Source organism: Clarias gariepinus, chromosome 3 (genome assembly GCF_024256425.1).
Source record: "Clarias gariepinus isolate MV-2021 ecotype Netherlands chromosome 3, CGAR_prim_01v2, whole genome shotgun sequence".
Taxonomy (NCBI): Eukaryota; Metazoa; Chordata; class Actinopteri; order Siluriformes; family Clariidae; genus Clarias; species Clarias gariepinus.
Window position 1 is genome coordinate 40,560,308 of NC_071102.1, and position 24,032 is coordinate 40,584,339.

The 24,032-nt window shown below is 36.2% G+C and overlaps 1 protein-coding gene across 1 annotated transcript in view; it reads right to left on the bottom strand.

Moving 5' to 3' along the window:
• Positions 1 to 332: 332 nt before the first annotated feature.
• Positions 333 to 24,032, bottom strand: part of pth2rb (parathyroid hormone 2 receptor b) — a 61,422-nt gene continuing 37,722 nt past the window's right edge. Inside the window, exons 9-12 of the mRNA XM_053492524.1 lie at positions 23,481 to 23,575; positions 12,886 to 13,024; positions 10,205 to 10,246; positions 333 to 1,039 (exon numbers count right to left, since the gene is read on the bottom strand). Coding sequence (XP_053348499.1) covers positions 530 to 1,039; positions 10,205 to 10,246; positions 12,886 to 13,024; positions 23,481 to 23,575 — 786 coding nt within the window. The 3' untranslated portion in view covers positions 333 to 529. The remainder of the gene's footprint in view (positions 1,040 to 10,204; positions 10,247 to 12,885; positions 13,025 to 23,480; positions 23,576 to 24,032) is intronic.

Here is a 24,032-nt window from a genome sequence, read left to right on the forward strand (position 1 = left end):
CATGCACATTTCGACAATGGTACTCAGTCAGTGAAAGACCACAATGTCCCAAACTCATGAGCTCCATGCAAACTTGAACATCACTGTTAGAGACAAACCGATTTCAAGGTGACTTTAGACAAAAAGATCATGCTACTGTCTATCGTTCACTATACAGCATTCAGTGCTTCACTTTCAAGACTATTAGCCCAATTTTATTTCTTCACTGTTTAACCTGTTTTTTTTTTTTGCTTGAATATCACATTTCAAACATTAGTAGTATGATAATTTTACAGCTTGTCCTTGCATATGTCACATGCAGAGCTATTAAAGAGAAAGCTCATTATCTTCACTGGAAAAGGTCTCTTAGCTGCACGTCTAATGGCACTTCACATGAATCTCCATTGGCGTTTTCATTTCACATTACCTCGGAATGAAAATCCCAATTGGGATCTTTCTCACAGTTTTCACAGAAAGATGATATATGAACAAGTTAAGCCGTAACTTTGCATATGTAAGGCAATCTAACACATGACCTTTCCTTTTCCTTCTATAGCTCCAGTACTTCATCCTGATCCAAACTGCTGTACCGCACCGAATCTTTCAGTACGATGTCCCCAGCGCTGGCGTCCTCTCTGAATGCACTGGCATGCTTGGCCTTACTCTCAAGGATTATATCGTCCGAGAATTTGCCACCATCATTCGGAAAAACTCTTGTGCTTTCCCTAAGTGTGATGTCATCAACGTGTTTGGCTTCATCTTCATTCTCCTCTGGGATGGACGGAGGCAGACTCTCGGCATCTGAGTTATTAAAGACGTACCCAGGCAGGGTGAGGTGCGAGTGTGCATGCACGCTGTGCGACATGCGAGTGCTGCTGATCCGTCTAGACGAGCGATACACCGGGTTAGTCAGTGGAGCTGGGACCTGGGATTGAACACTGCTGTTGCTGTTAACACTAGTCAACACTGATCGGTAGCGGTAATTAACCAGCACAACCGGACCCTTCCAGTCAAACGCTAAGGTCCAACGCTGCCATGTCTTGCGTATCTCTGTCTGGACCTGAGGAGGGGTAAAGGGTTTGTGTCAGAAATTAAAAGGTTCAAAGCCTTTTGCAAAAGCATGTAAAACCTACTGACAGTAATTGATGTTGAACTGACAACCCTGCCGACCGATTAAAAAAAAAGTCTGTCCAGGGGACACAAAGTGTCTGTCCAGGGGAACCTTATAGTCAGATCATATTACCAGAAATACAGAAGAACTTTTAAGAAATATTCAGTTAAACTGTGGCTTTATGATGTTTATTATCCCTTTTGACAAACATATTGCAAATAAGCACTCAGGACCAGCACTGAACTTTACATCTAAATGAGTTCTGTCTCTCGTAATCAGACATTTTTTAGGAATAAAATCGAAGTAAATGCGACCTGCTACAGTTGAACTTTGTAATCAGCATCAAAGCTAACACGAAGTGAATGTTACATCACCCTGCTAATGTGAAAAGGGACGTATTGCCTGTATTGCACAGCAAATGTGGAACCGCATTTTAATGCAACGACTTGTGCCTTTTCTTTAAAACCAAATAGTTTTTGCTCAGTTACACTTTAACATAGCAAATATGCAACAGCAGGTGTTTTATGAAGGCTAAAATTCAGACTTTAATTATTTTCAAAAATTCAGCTCAAACTCCTTGTGTTTTGGCCTGACTTGGACTGGTTGGAGGAGTTCAGAAGTTAAGAACAATTTAGAGGTTGTTTTATGAATGGTTAAAAAAAAAGTTATTCTATCTATGCAATACACACAGCTACAGGCTGACACAATAAGGTGAAAAAGAAAAAAAGAAAGCTTGATGTAGAAGCATTTACAAGGTGACACAGATAAAGAACATTTTTAATGAGAAAGTAGGAAGAGGGTCAAATACAAAATGTTATTCTACTCAAATTACAGTGGCCGAGGAGAACAAAACAAAATAACCGAAAACCGAAAACAAGATAACAAAAATGGAAAACAACATAACATAAAAAAACCACAACAATTTAGTAAAACCGGGAAAGGAAGGTGTAATTTGCGAATGAAATTCTTAGCGCTGATTAGAAGATCTGTTACTCAAGAAAATACTGTACAAAAAGTACTCTCAAGTCAAGTCAAATTTATTTTTAAAGCACATTTAACACAACCTATTTGACCAAAAATAAGTTGTGTTAAATTTCAATCCTTCAACGTTACAATCCTACAAAGTTACAATCCTGAAATACTGAAATTATTCCTTAAATGAAAATACATTTAAATGTTCATGAGACTGCAGTACTTTAACTTTATTACTACTTTATATTTTGAGTGACAGATTTCTCGTCTGAATTGTAGGTGTTACTTTTTTTTTGGTATTTTGTTTCTGGATATGTTGTTGCGTTTTCTGATTTATGTTGTTTTTCGTTTTGTTATTTTGTTTTTAAATTTGTTACTTTGTTTTTGGTTGTGTTATTTTGTTTTTAAATTTATTTTGTTTTCAGTTGTGTTATTTTGTTTTTACATTTATTTTGTTTTCGGTTGTGTTATTTTGTTTTCAGTTGTGCTATTTTGTTTTCGGTTGTGTTATTTTGTTTCCGCTTGTGTAATTTTGTTTTTGGTTTGGTTATTTTGTTTTCAGTTGTGTTATTTTGTTTCCGGTTGTGTAATTTTGTTTTTGGTTTGGTTATTTTGTTTTCAGTTGTGGTATTTTGTTTCCGGTTGTGTTATTTTGTTTCCGGTTGTGTTATTTTGTTTTCGGTTTGGTAATTTTGTTTTTGGTTTGGTTATTTTGTCTTACAGATCTTTGGAAACATGCTAGATTAAGGGCCACACCTGTTAAAATTAAAATAAGAAAAGAAATAACGTTTTCAAACATTACAGTTACCTTAATACTCTTAATATATACTCTCTACATGTAAAAGAATCTTTTACAATCAAATAAACCTGGCAATATTATTACACTTCATCACGTTTCTCCTCATCAGCGTGGAATCTCTAAACTTGATCTCCTCAGGCTTTAAAAAAAAAAATCTCTACAAGATTCTGCTTGTTAGTGAACAAGGTAATTGAAAAACAGGCACATGTGGCATGTCTTTAGTAGATTTTTTAAAAACACAGTGTGGTAACGCGCACGTACCTACAATAACTAGTTGTTAGTGTTAGAAACGTGACTCTTGTCTGCATGTTTAAAATTACTGCAAGTTATACTACACTGTTTATTAATATAATATATAATGTGTTAGTTTACAGTAACTAGTACTATAGTTTAGTAGCAAAATCTTTCATATTGACAGAATAAATTATATGACTTGTATCCTTTAATATTTCTCGCTTTGAAAGTAGCGACAACACGTGATTCACTGGGTGTTCTGGTGCCTTTCTATCATGGCAAGCATTGACTTTTTTAGTGAATTTCAATGCATTGGCTTTTCTGTGGGATTGGAAATGCTTTATTTTTAATTTGTAAACTCTGAAACAGCTTAGCCATGACAACAGGGTATGTTTCCTGACATGATTGATTAAGTAATGTGAAGCTTCTGTATTCATTGCATTAGTTAGGGCTAAATAACTCATTGCCAGCTGAACCATATTAATCACGTCAGTAATTATTTATTGGAAGGTTCGAACCTTATATAAAGTACGGGTTTGAAGATACCTTTTAATTCACTGTTTGTTTTGTGATTTATTTTGTACACCCTACAGCGATACTATAGATTTTAAACCTATAAAATAACACACATTTTAATTAATTTCCTGCTCACTGGAATGGCCCATTGCACAAGATTTATATTTTCTGCAAAAGCTGCAGTATACTGACAAAGAATGTCTTAAATTTTATATAACCTATAAGTTAGATTTGCTAGTTTACTTCAATAAATTTAACATTAAAGATTGAATAGATCCTGAATCGAAAACTGATTAAATGATCCACAGACCCATATTTAATCAATATTTTGTCAGTCTTGATTTAATTAAATGATTATTAATAATCAGTAGACATTCTCACATACACAAATAAGAATAAATAGGTCCAGTGACCATGAAAAAAAAAAAATTATGCATAACATTTATGCAGGACGCGGCCATTTTAAACTTTAACTTTGTATTGCTTAGTTTGAAACATTTATACTGTTAGCATCTGCTCTGTGGAATCTGCCGTTGATTTCTTGTCTGAAAGGGAACTGATAAGACAGCAGCGAGTCCCAGCAACACTCAAACTAAACTCACTTTAATACACACTTAGCCTGCTGTGCTGGCGTTTTGAGGTCAGAGAGAACCAGGGTGTTATCTTTTAAAAAGCTCATGCTGTATGTGTGTGTGTGTGTGTGTGTGTGTGTGTGTGTGTGTTTCACTTTGACAATGTGAGAACCATTTTGTTAGGTGTTTCTTTAAAGAATTAACACCTCCCACCCATTGCAGCCCTAGCTACTGTATTACCGCTTTAATTAGATAATTAGCATAATTAACAGCTTAAATAGCTTAGTAGATTAATTCATCTTAAAACAATAAAGATTAGATAGATTACTAAATATTTAATAGTTAATTCAAACCTTAGGAAAGTCTTAAATACTTGCATCTCTTTTCTCCATCATTTCAGACAATAACAATATCCACGTTCTGTCTATTAACTGATACTGATATCTTCACTACTAGAAAAAGGTGCATTAAAACTATGTAGCTAATGCAGCTCACTATTTTTTTTAAATAAAAAGAAATATGAATTGTTTGCATCATCAAATCAATATATTGTACTGTATATTTCTTTACAGTGAAACTTTGGTTCTTTGTTCTTAAAGTAGCCTTAAAGCTAAGCGCCAAACCAAAGAAACAAATGTCAGATCCTGTACACATCTTAATGGATCACTTACTCCACTGGAAGTAAAGGGAACACTGACTACCACTTTACATTATACAAACCCTTAAAAATAACTGCACATTTTCCTTTAAAGGTTAGAAGAGCTTGCAATAGAACAAGTAATAGGATAAGAAAAGTCAAAATTATTAATTCCATTTGTTTTCATTTACCAAAACTTAATGGTGATTTATTTTTATTTATGTAGAAACATCCATGATATTATAACAAGGTGCTCTACTCTAAGCAACCAATTTAAAATTCATGTAAAACACAAAAAATCAGTTTAACAAACCAATTTATAAAAGGTAACAATAGTGTTTAAAGGTTAAAAAGGTATATATATATTTATATATATATATATATATATATATATATATATATATATATATATATATATATATATATATATATATATATATATATATATATATATATATATTTCTGCTTTTATATAATATAGCTTCTATTTTAGGCGGCACGGTGGTGTAGTGGTTAGCACTGTCCCCTTCCACCCCCAGGGTCAGTGTTTGATTCCCGGTTAGGCTCGATTTCCATTTCTGTGTGCATGGAGTTTGCATGTTCTTCCCGTGCTTGGTGGGTTTTCTCTGGGTACTCCGGTTTCCTTTCAAAAGCTACACTCGATGCTGCGTGAAAATGCTATGGGAACATCTTTCTGTGAAGAATGTGTGTATCAAACACGACAAATCTTGGCATATATAACCTCGGTCAGGTGTGAAGCGCACCTGCAGGTTATAAATAGGAGTGAAGCGGAGCATTCTTTAGATCTTTTTGTCTTCAGGACCGTATTATGATTGCGTGTGATGTGTGCAAGCGAATTTAAATATCTTAACTCAAAGATATGGTGGAGTTGTTAGATCCGTACCTCCACGTGATAAATCACTTCGGAGCGCGATCTTGACACCTTTGTTTCGAGAGCTTCGCGCGCGGCTAGCGTTCTTAAAGAGAATCACGAGTTGCGGTGCATTCCTGGGGTTAAACAGTGTAATCTGGCAGGCGCGCATGAGACGGAATTCCCCTTTTCTCTCGCGCCCTTTCCAGATCAGGAAGTTTTCCACCCACTTCTCACATCGGTGCTTTTTGTGAATGGATAGGAAAGACATACTCTCACTTCCACAGGTATGGAAGAGCTGCAGACATGCGATCGATCAATCACATATCGTATTTGGCCCAAATGCTCAAAAGTTAGACGACAGATTTCTGTCGGGTGGCTGGGGGGAGGATCCTCAGCGGTGCTCTTTCTCTCTTTCGCCCCCCTTTTTTTTGGCAACCTTCATGACGAGTTAACTCTTTCATGGAATAGCCTTATTCATCCCGTATTTTTCGTGCCATCAACTCGAATATTGTTGATATGAAGGCATGGTTATATGATGGTGTCCCAGATAGAAGAGACGCTGGTTGCTATCTCTCTCCTGGGACATCATTCTCCCTGAAAAGCTTTCAAACAGCTCATCAGGCTGGTGCTCTACTGCACACCATTGCGGTTTTGCAGGCTTACCAGCCTGACCTGCTGAAAGACTTGCATTGGCGGGGCTCTTCAACGTCAATCCTGAAATTACGCCGAGCCACAGACCTGTCTTTTCGTGCAACAAAGCAGACGGCCGTGCTATCGGCTGTTTTTATGGCTGCGATGGTGCTCCGCGGAGAGTTACCTGTGGCTAAATCTCACGGAAATTAAGGATAAGGATCGTGCATTCCTCCTTGATCCCCCCATCTCGCCCTCCGGCCTGTTTGGCGACGCTGTTAACGTCGCCATTAGGTTGGGGAGGCAAAATTATATGAACAAGCCTTCGGGAAATTCCTTCCCCGCCGTCCTCAAGAGTCGGGATTGTCGGCCACTCAGTCCCAAACGGGTCTGACTTTCGTGAGGCGTGAAGCACAGAGAGAGAGTGTTATGAGCCGGGCATCCCCTCGTAAGACTGAGGTGCGGCGTTCTACGGTTCGAAATCCGCCTCAAAGAAATCGGACCTACGTACTGTCTTCTTAACGAAGCAGAAGTCCTGAGGCTCATTCCCCCAGGACCGTGGGGGTTGGCAACCTTCGTATAGCTGTATAGAAGATACAGAAGTATAAGAAGTGAGCGAGCGAGCTTCTATTTTATTTGCAGTTTACTAAATCAATAAAAGTTGGTTAAAAGAAAGACATCATTCAGGATTAATAATTTCCAAGCATTTATGAAACATCTTTCTCATTACTTAAAGATCCACTGCCAGGTGTTTTGACATGCTGAAATACAAATACTTTTGTATGGTAGACAGGTACCATTTTTGTATAAATAACCAGGCTGCCTAATTTTATTAACTAGAAATCTGAATGTAAACTATGCAGGCCAGGCAAAGCCTTGAGCCAAATAGCGTTTACTGCACAAACAAACAAGATAGCAGCCAGTTTGGTGGACAAAAAAAGCTTTCTTTTTTGTTGCTTTCTCAAAGCTCAAAATCAGTTTTCACCGTATGTCTCAGGCTCAGTAGGGAAGCTCCATTATCGGCTCCAGTCAACAAAAACACTGGCAATACAAACAAAAAAAGGTGAATATCACAAGGTGAATTATCAAATTTTTTGAGTTTGCAAAGGACTAGAGTATCTGAGTGCTGATCAACAACAGCTTTTTGTATGTTTATGTGTGCATGTGTTTGCATGTGTGGAAGCTACTAAAGTGCATAAAAAACTAAAAAAGTAAAAAACCTGTGCACGTTGTTCTAAGCCTGTCTCCTGTGTCCTCATTCCTTCCATGTCACCCAAGCTTATGATAGCTCACCAAAATCGAAACAGTTCATCTAAACCAGGTCTGTCTGTGCCACACTCACACCTTCTCCAAGCTCAGGTGCAATCTCCCTCTTTTTCTCTCCCTCACTCTCTCTTCTTCCCTCTCTCTCTCTTTCTCTCGCTTCAAGATCCACTTTAGCCATAAGGGGAGGGTGTCTTTTCACAGAGTGAAAGTTAGTGATTTTGTGACATAGACATACAGTAAATATGAACAGCTTGACAGCAAAATGAGATCTCTCCATCTTAGCAGTTTTGAAAAACTAAGTTCTTTCAACTGGAGCAAGTATTGCAACCCAACAGAGAGTATTTTTTTCATATTTTCTTTGAATCACAGGGGTGTTAAAAAGCACAAATGCCAGAATATTAGGTGAAAATAGTTTGGTTATATCAGTAGTATTTTTTGATGTAAAATGCTAAAACGTCTCCAAAAATGCACAGTTTTGTCACTATGGATAAATCAGCCTGCATTTGTTTGCAAGTGTTTGTGATAATTAAGAGTAAGTGTGCAATTTAGTGTTCATAATAAATCAAACTTATGGTGTAAGTGTGATTTGTAGGGAGTTAAACAGTGAGGCAGCTTATTAATATTTAAAAAACATGGATCTTTTTTTTATTTTTATTTACTTATATAGACATCTGTCAAGTGGTGGCTTATATTAGGCAGCAAATAAAATAAACACTTAGTTCTCCAAAACAGCAGAACATGGACCATGGAGCGAGAGAAGAAGGTGGCCTGTTTTTCTGGATCATGATGCCTTTTACATCATGTGGATGGCTGGGTGGGTGTAGGTCATTTACCCGGGCCATAGAGGCATCGAGGACACAATATGGATATAAAGCACGCCAGAGACGACAATGTGCAGTCTACAAATTAAAACAATGAAAAAATTGCATCTACAAAATATTGTTGCAGACCAAGTATTCCCTATCAGATCAGTTTGTCACACTGCAAAACATTTGGAAAAAAACATTCAGAAAAGGGTTTGAGGAACTTGGCAAAGAGTTTAAAGTTTTAACTCGCCCTCCAAATTCTCCAGATCTTAATCTGTGGGATGTACTGGACCAAAAGGTTTGATCCATGGAGGCCAACTCCGAACTTACAGCACTTAAAGTATCTGCCCTAACACCTTGGTGCATGTGGAGTCCTTGCCCTGATAGTTTAGAGTTGTTTTGGGGACACAGGGCAGCAGATTATATTCTTTTGGCTCATCAGTGTACTCCATATTTCTGTTTGCTATGTTAAAACAACCGGCAACATACTGTAGCACCTGTAAGATGTTTTTATCGGGGTGAAAACATGGTTTCTTTTCGTGCGGCGGCACGGTGGTGTAGTGGTTAGCACTGTCGCCTTGCACCTCCAGGGTCCGGGTTCGATTCCTGTCTCTGTGTGCATGTTCTCCCCGTGCTTGGTGGGTTTCCTCTAGGTACTCCGGTTTCCTCCCACAGTTCAAAGATATACAGGTTAGGCTTATTGGCGCTCCCAAATTGCCCATAGTGTATATATGTGTGTGTGCCCTGCGATGGATTGGCACCCTGTCCATGGGTGTACCCTGCCTCGTGCCCTAGGTCTCCTGGGATAGGCTCCAGGTCCCTGTGACCCTGAATACTGGATAAAGCAGTATAGAAGATATGAAGCGAGTGGAAATTTGTGCTGAGACTTACTTCATTTTCTGTTTTTTTTTTTTTTTTTGCGTCTTGTAAAAAATATATTTTATTTTATTATTTGTAAGTTAGGGTTATTTAACTAAAATCCAACAAGGTCCACTTAAAGATAATTTCCTAATCCGGAAACATCATTATTTCTAACCTGAATAATTATATTTACTGTGATATACTGTACAATCTCAAATATTACCATGGACTATTTGGGAAAAACCTTTTTTTGGCTTGGTTTTAATTTTTTTTTTTTGTTGTTCAGGTTTAAACACATTTGTTATTTGTTGACATTCTGAAACTATCAAAAATTGTGTGTTTTTTTTCGTTAACAAAGAACAAATCAGTTGCATTTGTTTGTGTCTGTTTGATGCCAAAATTTGAATTTACCTACTATATATATTTTTTACTTTATAATTCATAATTACTTTTATAATTCAGACTTGAAAAGCTGTCAAAATCTAAAAAAAAAAAAAAAAGCTTTTATTTCCTAACACATTATTAATTTCACTGATAATTAATGGAACCAACCGTTATCTGGAAATGATCAACCCCTTTATAGGAACATAATTGCAATAGTAAGAGCTGACATTTAGCCTTGCTTTTAAAACACGCAATATGCTTAGGCAATTACTACTGTGAACCTGAAATCTGAAAAGGCCAGATGGCGTCACACTAATACATGACAAAAGCTTTTAGTTACATTTGTCAGGGTTGCCATTTTGAGAAAGCATGAATTTCTGTAGCTGGTCATTTCTAAGAACGCAATCGGAAGCGATGTTCTCTCTAAGCTATTTGTTTTTTTCTGCAATCATGCATCTACCTTGCTTTAGGATGTTGGCAGAACATAATAGGGAAAAAAAAAAAACACTCTCTCTCTCCATCACACGCACACACACAAACAGCTAACGGCTGTTGCCACTCACCTCGCCATTGCAGAAGCAGTAAATGATGGACACGAAAAATCCCTTAAATAGGACAGAAAACACAGTGAGGGTTATTAGAGACATCATTTTCCTGACTCAGAACTTACAGTATGCTTTGCCTATGTCTAAATTGGGTACAATGGCCAGGACATTACATCTGCATGTAGTGATCTTATCCAAACTTAATCTCACAGATTTACCTCCCAGGTTACAGCTTTTATTTAACGAGACGCGGTTTAAAGAGCCTTAACGTCGACTATCATCATACCCCTGTGTTTAATCAGCATCTGCGGCACTAGCCACTTAACACCTAGAACTGATCATTTGTGGACGAGACACCCATGCTAGCACACTCAATATGATTTATCTGCCAGTGGAGGCGTTACAGAATGGTATATTATGGTCATTTTCACTGCTCCAATACTTACGGACAAAATGATTGAGTCATTTAATTCCCAGCTGGCCTGTTATGATTGTGCAAATGGCTTTTGAAAAATGTTCATGCACTGATAAAGGGAGACTTTATTTTCTTTTTTGTTCTGTTCTGTTCATTTGCGTGGGAGAACACACATTTCTGATGTAAAGACATTATCCACTACAAAATCTCCCTTGCCCTCTCCCAGTGTTAAGAAACGATATAAACACTGCGTATACTTTCCGTCTACCTGAACAGTTTGACAGCAAAATGAGATACATTCAACTTGGCCCTTTTGAGAAAAAGAAGTAAAACGTATTGCAAAGTAATAGAGAAGATTTCGGGCATGTTTTTTAAATTTTTTTATTTATGTTTTATCACAAGGGTGTTAAATAAGCACAAACAAACAACAAACTTTTGCCACAATCGGCAAATAAGACTGCAGTTATGTTTGTGGTCATTTAAATAGATGCAATTTAGATGCAATAATATATTAATTGAGTTTTAATTAAAAAAAGATTAAGCAAATACTTGTTTTCAAACTGAAAACAGTGGCAGCAAATTAAAACATAGAACAAAGTGTTGGGTTTTGTTGTATGCAAGATGCTTTTAATTACAAGATTTCTGAAGATTTAAAAAAAAAAATAATGTGAACAATATTAAATTATTTCATAGCATCATAAAAAAAATATTTTGTGGTGGAGAAAAGTGCCTTATCTTAGTACAATTATGCACCGTATAATGTCATTTCATGTATCGTTTGACTCCCCAAAAAAAAAAAAAAGCTTCCTGGAGAACAGGAGTAGCAAACAGAACTAGACATAGCAAGCTTTACAATATTCTGGAAATCCTGGCTCGAACATTTTCCAGAAACACATTTAGTTTGCTCAAAGCAGTCACTAGTTTGCCAAGCAGGTTGTCTCAATTCTCTTACATGCCGCGTCATGGTTTGCCTAAAATGTGCACGTTTAAAGCTTCTTAAATAAGGAAATGTAGCATTTTTAAACTTAAACATATTGTTATAGATATCCTTGTGTGCCAGAGAACAATAATATGACAAAATAATTATGTCTTTAAACTGTTCATTATTCAGCTTTACATTATGACATGTACTGTAATAAGACATTGAACTTTGTAAAAAAATAAATATACAGTAGTATGCATGTACAAAAATCATTTGTATTTATATAAAAAAATACCTTCGCCATAAAGTTTTGGCCCACTTCTCAGGCCCAGTTCTTCAGGGCTGTGGTGCGCCCCTCTGATGGACGCTCCATTTCAAAATTCTTGATACATTTTTAATAGAATTGAAGTCAGAAAAGGCCAAGCAAAGCCTTTTCTGGGTTATTTTGTTCATATGTTTTGTTGAAATGCCCATTTATCTTCTAGATTCAGTTTCATGGCCGATGAGATTAAATTCCCCTCTAATTCCAGTACTTTGCTCATTTCATGCTTCCTTCATCGTTGTGTAATGCCAAGGGCTGTTTGCAGAGAAGCAATATCGATTCATGTTTTTGTTTTTTTGACCATTTTTGTTTCAAACATAATGAACTTGCATTTTGCACTTTGAAGCATAGTGTAATTTTAGGAATGTATATGATCTTTGCCTTGCATCGAGTCTGGAGCTGTTTCCATTGCTTTCCAAGCGTTGTGTAATAATGTTCCTGAGGAGTATAGTTATTGTTGCTGTCATGAGTGATTAAATGTATTGAAGGAAACTAATTGGATAAAGCATCTTTTATATAGCATCTATACTGTATATATACTTGTGTGTGTGTGTGTGTGTGTGTGTGTGTGCCTTCTGAATAATTATTTTCCCTTAATTAATCTCAGAATAAATATTATTATTATTATTATTATTAATAATAATAATAATAATAATAATAATAATAATAATAATAATTATTATATTAGTAATGGAATAACCATTTTAAGGTAAATGTTTGAATTGTACATAGGATTGTTATTAATGAATACTTAATAAAATCATACTGTATGAATAATAATAATAATAAAAAGCTTGCTGGTTTAAGACGTTTTCCAATACATTATTACAATCCCATTTCTATGCCATCCTAAACCTATCATGATAAGTCTCAAAACCTTTTTTTTTTTAATGGATTTTATGCATTCAGGTGTTTCTGAGATTTTTTTGTTCCATTTATTACATACTCATTGTCTTAACTGCCTTAACAACAAATTGACCAATCAGTTAAAACAGAACAGTATCTTGCATTGTGGGGATTGTGTAAGTGTGTGTTTGTACCTGAAAAGAGTTGAAGAATAGCTCACAGTACATGCGCAGCTCCCAGCCCAGACCAGTGAAAGTGTGTGGCATCCCCACGAACACAATGTAGTGCACCCCAAACACCAGCACCAACACCAGTGTAGACTTTGCCAGTTTCCTACACAGAGGGAGAAAAAACTTCATTTTCAACACCGCCAAAACAAGAACACGTATTACATTTTAACAGTGGACCGACCAAAAAACAACAAATACACAAACTTCCACATGCCACACAAGGCCTTAGTGGGCACAGTTCTGCATCCCAATGTGCCTCTGTGCCCATTTAAATAGTAATTTAACTTAACTAAATTCAATGTTACTTAAGCTTAACTTTTAGTTTTTGCTAATCTGTTGCTTTGACCTTTTTTTTCCCCTTTCAGCATAAAACGAGCTTTGAATAGCCTGTTCCAGGAAATGCTTTTCATTACTCGACTTGGTCTTTGGCATGTTGGTCTCCCTTTGAAGCTCCCTGTATATGCTTCATTACTTTGGATGAAATACACATGGGCACACACACGGGCACAAACAAGAGCACACACACAGACGCACACACAGAATAAACTTGAAAATGTGCATGTTTTATGAATATGTGGTTGTTCCTCTAATAATGCCATTAACATTAACAGTGGGGCCAAACAGCTGTCAAAGGACATCAGGAAAAAGGAGACAACTGTTGAATGGACTACATACATGCAAGATACAGGCACGATTTCACCTAATGGGGTGAGAATAATCATGAGAAAAAGTAAGGGAATCAGGACAGAACTACATGGGAGAAGCTTGTCAATGATCTCAAGGCAGTTGGAACCACAGTCACCTAACAAACCTTTGGTAACATTATACGCTGCCATGGACTGAAATCCTGCAACGCTGCATAGTCTCCCTCCTCAAGAAGGTACATATACAGGACGGTCTAACTACAGAAGGATTGGGAGATAGTGCTCTGGTCAGATAAGGCCAAAATTGAGCTCTTTAACATCAACTTGACTGGCCATGTTTGGAGAAAGAAAAATGCTGACTATGACCCTAAGAACAGCATCCCTACAGTCAAGCACAGGTGGTCCCATCATGCTTTGGGGCTGTTTCTCTGCTAAACATACAGACTGACTTTGGTTCATTGAGGGGGCTAACGGACAGAGCCGCCCTTCTTCCTGTCTCAGCCCCTTTAGGAGTGCTGCAACCATACCTGCTTGAGCTCACCATCTAAAACTGCAAGGACAAAGTACTGCCATGTCACCTGCTCAAGCTCTGAGTCTGGGACCTGTGTGCCGCCGTGAGCAGCACCAACCCATCTAAAGGAGGCTACTGCCTAAAGGCGGCCAGACAGAACACCTACTGCACCTGTGCCGAGGCAGGTGGAATCTCCACCGCCGATAAATAAGTTAGAGCTCATGGCACAAGAGCGGTTGGACGAGACACTGCTGTTCGACCTGCACAAACTAAACCCAGCTGGGAAGAAGGGTGATCCCACACACCCAGGGAACTTCACAGCAAGATGCCGTCACTTAAGTGGCGTAAGGAACAACATACATTTACCTTTAGGCATTTGGCAAACGCTCTTATCCAGAGCGACTTACATTTTTATCTCATTATACATCTGAGCAGTTAAGGGTTAAGGGCCTTGCTCAAGGGCCCAACAGTGGCAACTTGGTGGTTGTGGGGTTTGAACCTGGGATCTTCCGAACCGTAGTCCAATGCCTTAACCACTAAGCTACCCCTGGCCCTCAGGAGCATCACGCAAAGACCTGCATAAGCCGCGGAGTATATGCAGACCTGTTAAGTGTCTCCCTGTGACCCATAGGTGAGAGACTGGTGAGATAAATGGTTGGCAGGAGCTGCTGCCATGTCAACGCACTCTGTTGATCAACGCACACATTTGCCAGTCGGCAGCTGGACACTATGCAACACTCACTTCTCTCCTTCCCCTTCCTTCCTCACCAGTTCCGTTACCTTTTTCCCATTATCCTTGATAAAACTACACGTTTCCCATAAGACCAGACCTTGTGTCTGTGGTGCCACCCGAGTCAAAGATCTTACAATATACAGTATGAGTGTAATATCTATTTGTTTCTGCTTGTTGGCCTAACCTTTTTGGCTCTGTTTTGCCTACATGGTAAAGTCCCAAGCATTAATTTAACGTTAATTAAAGTTTATTTCAGTCCAAGTGGACTCATATAAACACTGCTGGATGTTAATTTAACCCTGGGGAATTTTCTGTGTATGGGCTTGACATGTGGTTTTACTTATAGTCTGGTAATTGGCCCTTACTTGTCATCATTTCCGTGTGGGGTAAATTTCTTCTTTAGTATCTTCTCCATATAACCAACTAGTGGGCCTTTAGGATGGAATTGATACTGCATTGCGTACCCTTTTCCTTCTTCTTCATTTAAAGTGAAGATCAGCATCTGAGAGATTGTTCCAGACTAATACTGACCTACAACCAGAGAAGTGAAGTACAGATGTGGATGGTCGATGTAGGCTGGGATGGCATAACACAACCCTAGTTTTAGGGTTGCCATAGTAAAAGGGTTTTTAAAAGGGTTTGGACATACAGTAGTCAATCATACACATACACACGCACGAAAAATAAATAAATAAATGACCATCAGATCGATGAGCGGTGATGAGAATTTCAGAAATCCATATAGAGAACTTGCAGGCACATTCGACATGTTTCAAGGGGCTGCTCGCATACTGCAGAATATGAGTCATTAACGGCATAAAAACCACGGACTATATCCTCTACTTCAGTATGAAAAACCTCCTCCAAGCTGTCAGACTTGCATAAACTCAACTTTAACCCATTACTGAATATTATAAATAATGATCTCCAGGGCTGAATAAATCTTTTCCTCTTTCTCGCTGACAGAATAGAAACTATAAAAATGCTAATACTGGCTAAAATAAATTACTTACTTTCAATTATCCCCCACTTAACGTCCCGTTTGGTTTAAATAACTTAGTTCACAAGATTTTATTGTAAAACAAACCTCCCAGTATCAAATTAACCGCTTACAATGACAGGAAATGTATATAATTTCCATACCTAGCTGAGAAGCATGGACTAGAAAATGAATATCATTTGGAATTTCTGCAGTTCAGATATATTGTACCGTATGCTCAAAAATGACATTAGCACATTGGACTCTACAATTTCCATACCAAACAAGTTCTACATAGCTACTGCAGTAACACTAGACTGCGCTTCATACAATACAAAAATAATCCATAGGACTCAATGTGCAGTTCACAGGATGTATTAAATGGGCTATGGGGAATCGGCAAGTAGTGCACACAAAATACAGCAGATGATTATAGTCATGCCATATGGGACTGCACACCAGTCAAGCACTTCTGGAACGAAATCACTAAGGAAACATCTTGCTTAATAAACCACATCATCCCACTCTCGGCTGAACTCTCCCAGACACATCTGGGATCAATATCGCAGAAGAAAACACGGCATTTCTTTTTATGGAGCCAAGAAACCACCAACCAACACCAAGGCACCTATACTAATAAAGTGGAAAGAAAAACATAAACATCATATGTTGAAAAAAAATACATACATTATCAATGGAAAACACTCTCATACTGTACATATCATGTATGATGCTATCAAACACACTAAACTAAGATACCAGCCAAGGTTGATGTTATACATTAACGCACCAAATCCTTTAGTGGTACCGGACCGTACCCAACATGTCTTACATCCACCACTTATCCACTCTAATTGTAAAATGTAATGTACAGTATTGCATTTCTAAAAATATGAAAATGGCTCCCCAAAAAGAGCAGGTGCTTTTGGCTATAAACTGCAATGTACCTTCACATAGGAAGCAGACCAGTGCTGAGTGCATTTTAAGAACTTGAAAGTAGGAAAATAACAGGACTGAGTCACTGAGATGACATCATCTTTAGAAAAGCATTTTATTATAAGAACATAAGCGGTACTGTAGGTACATGGTTAGTAGTAGCAGCTGGTGCACTCACCATTCTGGGATGTTAAAGTCTTACACTCAGCCTTACAAGCACTTTTTAGACATACAAAATTATCTCCAAGCAAAAATGTGAAAAAAGATTTTTTTTGGTTCTTTTTTCAGTTTTGCATTGCCTTGTTTTTTAAACAAACCAGTTATTATCTCTTTATATAGGAAACAAATGTTTCACTCATTTTTTGTAAAACCAAAGCATTAGTCAAAAAGAGAATACCTAACAGATACAGTCATGCTCAAAAATTAGTACCCCCTCCTTTTTAATTATTAAAATTTTTGACGCAAAAACATAATAAAAACTAATTTGATTTGATACAGTGGCAAGAAAAGTATGTGAACTGTTTGGAATTTTATGGTTTTCTGCATTCATTTGTCACAAAATCTGATCTGATCTTATTGACAAATATAATGTGTCTAAAATAATAACACCCAAAAAATTCTGATCTTTTATATCTGTATTTAACACACTCATTCAACATTTAAAATGGTAGTGGAACGTTGATCAAACCTGCACGTCTGTCTTAAATGCTTTACCTGTTTCTTATCACTTTCTGATTAGTTGTGTTCTGTAGCTGTGTTCTGATCGACTGCACAGGGTATTCAGCCATGTTAAGTACAAGTTTTATGCACAGGAAGATAAACTTCTTGGCTCAAAATGAACAAAAGTGAGCAATAGTTCATCACTTCCCCAGAGCGATCATTATCCATCAGTATTACTGAGGATGACATAACATTAATATTAGTATATGCTATATACTACAGAATTATCACAGTATATGTACGTAATATACTGTAATATTTCAACTATAATATAGTGACAATATTTCAATTTATAATGTTTTGATTCAATTAAAAATTAATGTAATCAATAAATCCTTACTATTATTTCTTAGAAATCTACACAAATGCACAAAAATAATTTCTTGGTACATCTAAATTATACACATTTTAATAGCATACATTTTGTAATGTAGCAGTTTTTTGGTTCAGTAATTATTTAATATTTTATTTAGGTAGTGAGAATTCCACAGCAGAGATAACAGTGTTACCAGGATAACGGAGTCTGTGTTAGTGACATGATAGAATTTTGTCAAGAGAAATTCCCTTAACTGACATTCCCTGTGCAGGAAGCAGGGAGTAGGGAGCTCACTGTAAAATACACTGTGGAATAAAAGGCAGCCTGTGTTAAACAAAAAAATGTGTTTTAGTTTAGTTTTGCTTTTGCATTATGATGTCATCATTGCACTGGTTCTATTTCCTGTTCAGCTTCTAATCTTTGTTATCTTAGAAAATAGAAATCTGAAAAACTGGTGCTAGAGGAACAACCTCCTCCTGAATGTCAGCAAGGAGCTGATAGTGGACCAGACCCCCATGATCAAAGAGAGATCAAAGAACACCGTGGTGAAAAAGGCCACCTCAGACGCTTGAGAGATTTTAGACTGTGTTTAGGAAATGTAGAAAGCATGCTGATGGGAAACATTGACCTGCACTCAATCTACAGCAAGCGGTGCTGGACTAAAGGCCAGGAAGATCACGAAGAGCACACAAAACAATCTTACTTCTTATCACGATGCACATCACACGTTACATATAACACACATTTGCACATTTTTCACATCACAGAAAATTGCTCTGTGACTTTGCACATTATTCTGCACATCGTCTTGCTTATGTCTGGACATAGTTTTTATATTCCACTCCAATTCTATTTTATTTTATTATTTGTACATACTGTAAATAAAGAAAAAATTACAACTTAATGTTTTTCCACATTTCTACTTTGTAAAAGAAAAAAAAACATAAAATATGATAAAATCATATTTTATATTCTTATTAAAAACATTTTTCTTATTTTAAATTTTAGGTTCTCTGAGGTCGCATAAGCTTTATATCATACTGTGTATGATGGTGTATGTAACAGATAAAATTTTAATTTGATTTGATTTTGTGTTAGCTTCACTCCTGGGATTAGCATCTATTCAATTTACTTTTCTTTGTATTGCGCTATTAACAGTGGTCATTGTCACAAAACAGCTTTACAGAACTAAAAGAAAATATGTATGAATCAAAATGATCTAGCCTGTGTCCTAGCAAAAGTTTTAGTTCTCTTGCTGTTTTTTGTATTTATATTTGTACTATCCTATTATGAAACTTTACTATATTCAAATAAAGTTTGCATCGTGTTTCAACAATGCATACTGTACATGCAAATATACATTTAAACCTAAATATCAACTAATTACAAGTTCAATAAAAAACACTGATTATGGTTCAGCATGACATGATCATATCTTATAACAGTGACTTACACTTCCATGCATTTATTTCATCAGGAGGAAAACTGACACTACTTCCTCTGGTATTTCTTGAATGGTTGTGTGTAACTAAATTGAATTAATTTATTCTGTTTATTATTATTTTAAATATCTTGGACTATAAAATTATGATTTCACTTTCAGATTATTCACCTGATGTATAAGTAAACTTAATACCATATGGAGTTTTTGTACAACTAAAGTGTTTATCTAGTTTTGAACTAGAGTGTTTATTTATGACTGCAGATATGGTTGGAAGTTATTATCTGGAGTCTTGGATGCCCTATTTCATATAAAAGAACAGGAGCAGGGTCTGAGTCCAAGTAAAAAAAAATAATAATTTCAACACTGCATCAACATAACACACTTACTATAGATTAGTGGTATGGTTGAAAGCATACTATCAGATGTGTTGCATTCCGCGAAAAATCTATCAAAATTTAATACGAAAGAAATGACCTCTATATTGCATGTTGTCCCGAATCGTTACCTTTTCTCTGCAAAATGCCAAGGAATTTCTATGTTTTTGTATTATTTAAGCAACAAAAAAGAACAATGCCAGTAATATTTGTCCATAAAATATAATAATAATAATAATAATAATAATAATAATAATAATAATAATAACCCCCTGTGATAAGATTGATTGACTTGAAAATGGGATGGAATAACAATAAAAAAAAATATATAACAAATAAATAAATGAATAGTCATTACTTTAGACGGAATATTATTTTCTTATATATACGTAGCTGTATTTAAAAGCTTATATGGTGGTAATCTAAAAACTGAACAAAGCTAAATCTATTTTAGAATTACTAAAAAAAAAATTGGAATGTGTTTAACATTAAGACATAACCACAATAATGAATCAGTAGAAAGATTAATTTTTTCCTCCGCTTTTTGACAATGAATTATTATTATTATTATTATTATTATTATTATTATTATTATAAGTATGGCGATATTTTGTCACTGACTAGACGAAGCTCTGCCATCAACATAAACTAAACTAAAGTATCTTTGCAGGACTTTAAGCGAAGGTGAGAATTTTCTCCTGCGTGTTTTTTTCTAATAGCTTATACACAGACGTGGGTAAAAGTAGGCCGGTACGGGTCCGTTTTTGCATACCACTGAAAGATTCAATTGCGGTAAGAGTTAGAGTAGCGAGCACCTGCATGCCAAAACACACATTCAAAAGCAGTCAAGAACAACTTTCAGTAAGAAAACACATCCGATAACTTTATGCCACCCTAAACAACACTTTGTTGTTTAAGAATAAAGAAATTAATTGCTTCTAAGCTATTCTAAATAGCCTCTCAACTTTGAACCTGTTATGTTTTGATCTTTCATTATTGCTAGTTAACATTATTGCTAGTCATCCTCAATGCTTTGTTCAAAGCTGAAGTGAGCTGCAAAGATAACTAGCTTCTAAAACAAGGCTGAATTCCAAATCCCTCTCTATAACTAATGCACTACCCAAGTGGACTAATTGGTTGGAACATGCATAGTGCACTACTTCCATTTAACATAAAGGATTCATCTCGGGAGCAGATAGGGTTCCCCAATCAATGTCATGTCATTTTAGGCTGTTTGTGAGGAAATAGCAACAAAATGGTTATTATTAAGTATTAAATTGTCTCAAAAACATTTTAAAGAAAAAAGTTTAGATATATTGAATAATTTGCCTATATCATTTCTTACTGGATGAAACTTAAAATAAAAGCAAAACCATTTGCTAGCAAGCTGACAGACATGCTGCTAAGAATTGTGTAAGCAGTCCTTATAATCATTTTACTAAATACCTTTGTTGTGTTTTTTTTAAAAGCACTAGTTTGTGGAACTACTTCATTTCTTCCAGCACTTAGCAACTGGAAGCTGGTCGGACCAAGCTAGATTTTTCAGCAGGGGGACTGAAGAGGATTTCAACTAGATAAACTGAAGCCCATTTTTTCCCTTAAATATAGAATCCATTGAATAACTGGGAATGTTTAAATTTCCGGTTAGTTATTTCAAGACGTCAGTATATCTCTTAACCTCTGTCATTTTCCACACCTTTTTCTCTCATTGTCTCTAGTCATTTATGAATCAATGTCTTTAATACACCCATAGTTCCCATCCTTTTGTTAAATGAAACAGTAGCTCAAAATGACACGACAGTTTAAAATGAGTTTTACTATCCGACCATCAGCAAGCAGTCCAAGTCCAATAAATCGATATATCATGCCTTCCTGATGACAGAAAAAAAAAAGATTTTTCTTCCCCCACCCCAAGTCTTTTCTGTCTTGGACTGAAAAAAAAGAAAGTGCAACAGGTCTCTTGGGCAAAGTGGCACAATATCTTACTTCCCTACATTCAAGTCTTATAACAGTATTATTTGTCATTTATTTCCATCTAGATAAAATTTAATATGTTATGAAAACATTACTTATTTTTATTACCTACTGTATTTTTCATTACATATTATTTTTGTTTTTAATAAAACATTACTCTAAAAGGATTTAACTGGACCCTTTGCTTTGACACTTCATCTTAATCTCAAGTGTGTCCCATTCCATTTTCACTGATTGTCCTTTTATCTCTTGTAATGATTTCAGCTAATTGATTCCATTAGAATTGGAAAAGGCATGGTTCTATTAAAATTAAATAAAGTGCAGTTCAGAACAGAAATATTTATTGAAGTCGAACACCAGAAATAATGTCCTGTGTGTAGGTGAGAAAACCAGTTAGCAGGAAATTTTTCCCTGTACCAGTCTACAAATCTGGGCTCTTATTCACAAAGCGTCTAAAGCCTAAAAGTTGTTCCTAGTGATGAAATTCTTAGAATTTCTCCTTAAATTTAGAACTAAATCTTAGTAAAGATAAAAATGATTTATGAAACATTTCAGCCCTAAAAACAGCTCCTAAGGTAGAAATTGGACAAAAAGGCGAAAAGAAGAAATTTTCCCCAAATACTGAGCGTAAAGTTTAAAGTAAACACTGCTTTTCCGTCCAATTTGGTTGTCTTGTTCTTTTACTTCTCTTCGATCGTTGGCTACATACCATTCAAAAGTGTAACTTACAGTACAATAAATAGACGGTCCTATAATCGTGTAAATTGGTAAAAGCTTAGCTATTTGGTTTACATATATGCAAGGTCAAAAAACACTTTAGTTTTCTCTAAAAATAGATTTAATTTTACCCCATTTCTAAATAATTTGTAAACGAATCGTGTGAAGCAGGTTGAAGATTGAGTCTGTCTAAACCCCTCCTTTCCGTGAGCCCTCACTGCTGTGATTGGTCAGATGGTGCGGTGATTTATGATTGGTCTACCGCTACAGCGTGTGTCGGAAAACTAAACGCCTATTACCATAACTGAATGACAGCTCTGGAGACCCGACAATACATAGAAAAGATGGCGTCGGTTTTACTGTGTAATGACCAGCTAATTTTATATTAACTGTGGCTACAAAAATAGCCCACTTAGTATTTCTCTACTCGCCCATAAACTCAAAAGTAGACGAAGCAATGTTCTCATAAAATGCGAGTATTTGCAGACGGTGAAAGCAGTTTATATTTTCTCCAGAAGCTTTGGTGTATTTTTAAGTCAGCAAATCAATTTTACACCAGTTAATGTTTGTCATTTTACCTAAATAATTATAAATTGTGAGTGAATCTTGAATAGACAAACATAATTAAATCAACCAACAAAAGACAACATTCAAATATTATATATAATATATATTTTAGATGAATTCATTATTTATTTATTTAGTAAACATGCTTCTTATGAACTTCATGAACACCAACATAAACAGGTTTAAATAGCAACTTATGCAACATCACAGGATAAATGGAGCTAAAAGAACCACATTAATTGCCCTGCTCTGAATATAAATGAGCTCACAAGCAGCCTCCATTAGTTAGCGTCACACTGAGAAGAAAGTAAAAAATAAAGTCTCTTCCAAACAGACAGTCAAGCCAATTAAATTGACATGGACAGTTATCCACAAACTCACAATGATATGATGAACCTGTGCCAGTTAAACTGTGACAAGTTTTAATCTAGACTGGATGAACCAGACAGGACAAACTGGTTACTTTATACTGGAAATCAAAAAAAGTCTGTCTAATTATCTTGCATCCAGATATATAGATAAGATAAGATAAGATAAGATAAGATAAGATAAGATAAGATACAAGACTTAGCACCATACTGTTTTTATGCATTTACACATTCATGAGAAATTTCATCACAGGTCCTCGAACACCGCTCTTTTACCTGTATTGCTTGCGTGTGTCGTATCGTCCTGCGTTCGTCTCACGGATCTTGGTGGCCAGAACTCGTACGATATTGACAAACAGAATGAAGTTAAGCTGCAAGAAAACCACAGTGGCTCATGTTAAACTTTTATGTGCTATTCCTTTTTATTTGACAGCTGCCTTCATTGCTACACAAATTCTGTTACTGTTTTCAGCAATACATAATCAGACTATTATCAGGCTCGTTTGAGTTGCTCTGGATAATGCAGACTTCTGAATGCTGTACGTGCAAACATCTGATTGCTTACTCATTTAACATTCATTTACAGAATGTTGTTTCAGACTAAATGAGACAAATCAAGGAGTTGGCACTTGTATTTAATTTACGGGAAATAAAATAAGACAGCTGAAAAAAAAAATCTGAAATTCTCCAGGATACAACAAAGAGTTACAATATGATACAATATGTCCAAGATTATAGTCCACATGTTTGCCTGTCGTTATGTCCTTACGCTATGCTATAAGCGCGTTCACAGTTTGTGACGTGTACAATCTGTGATCCGTATCCTGT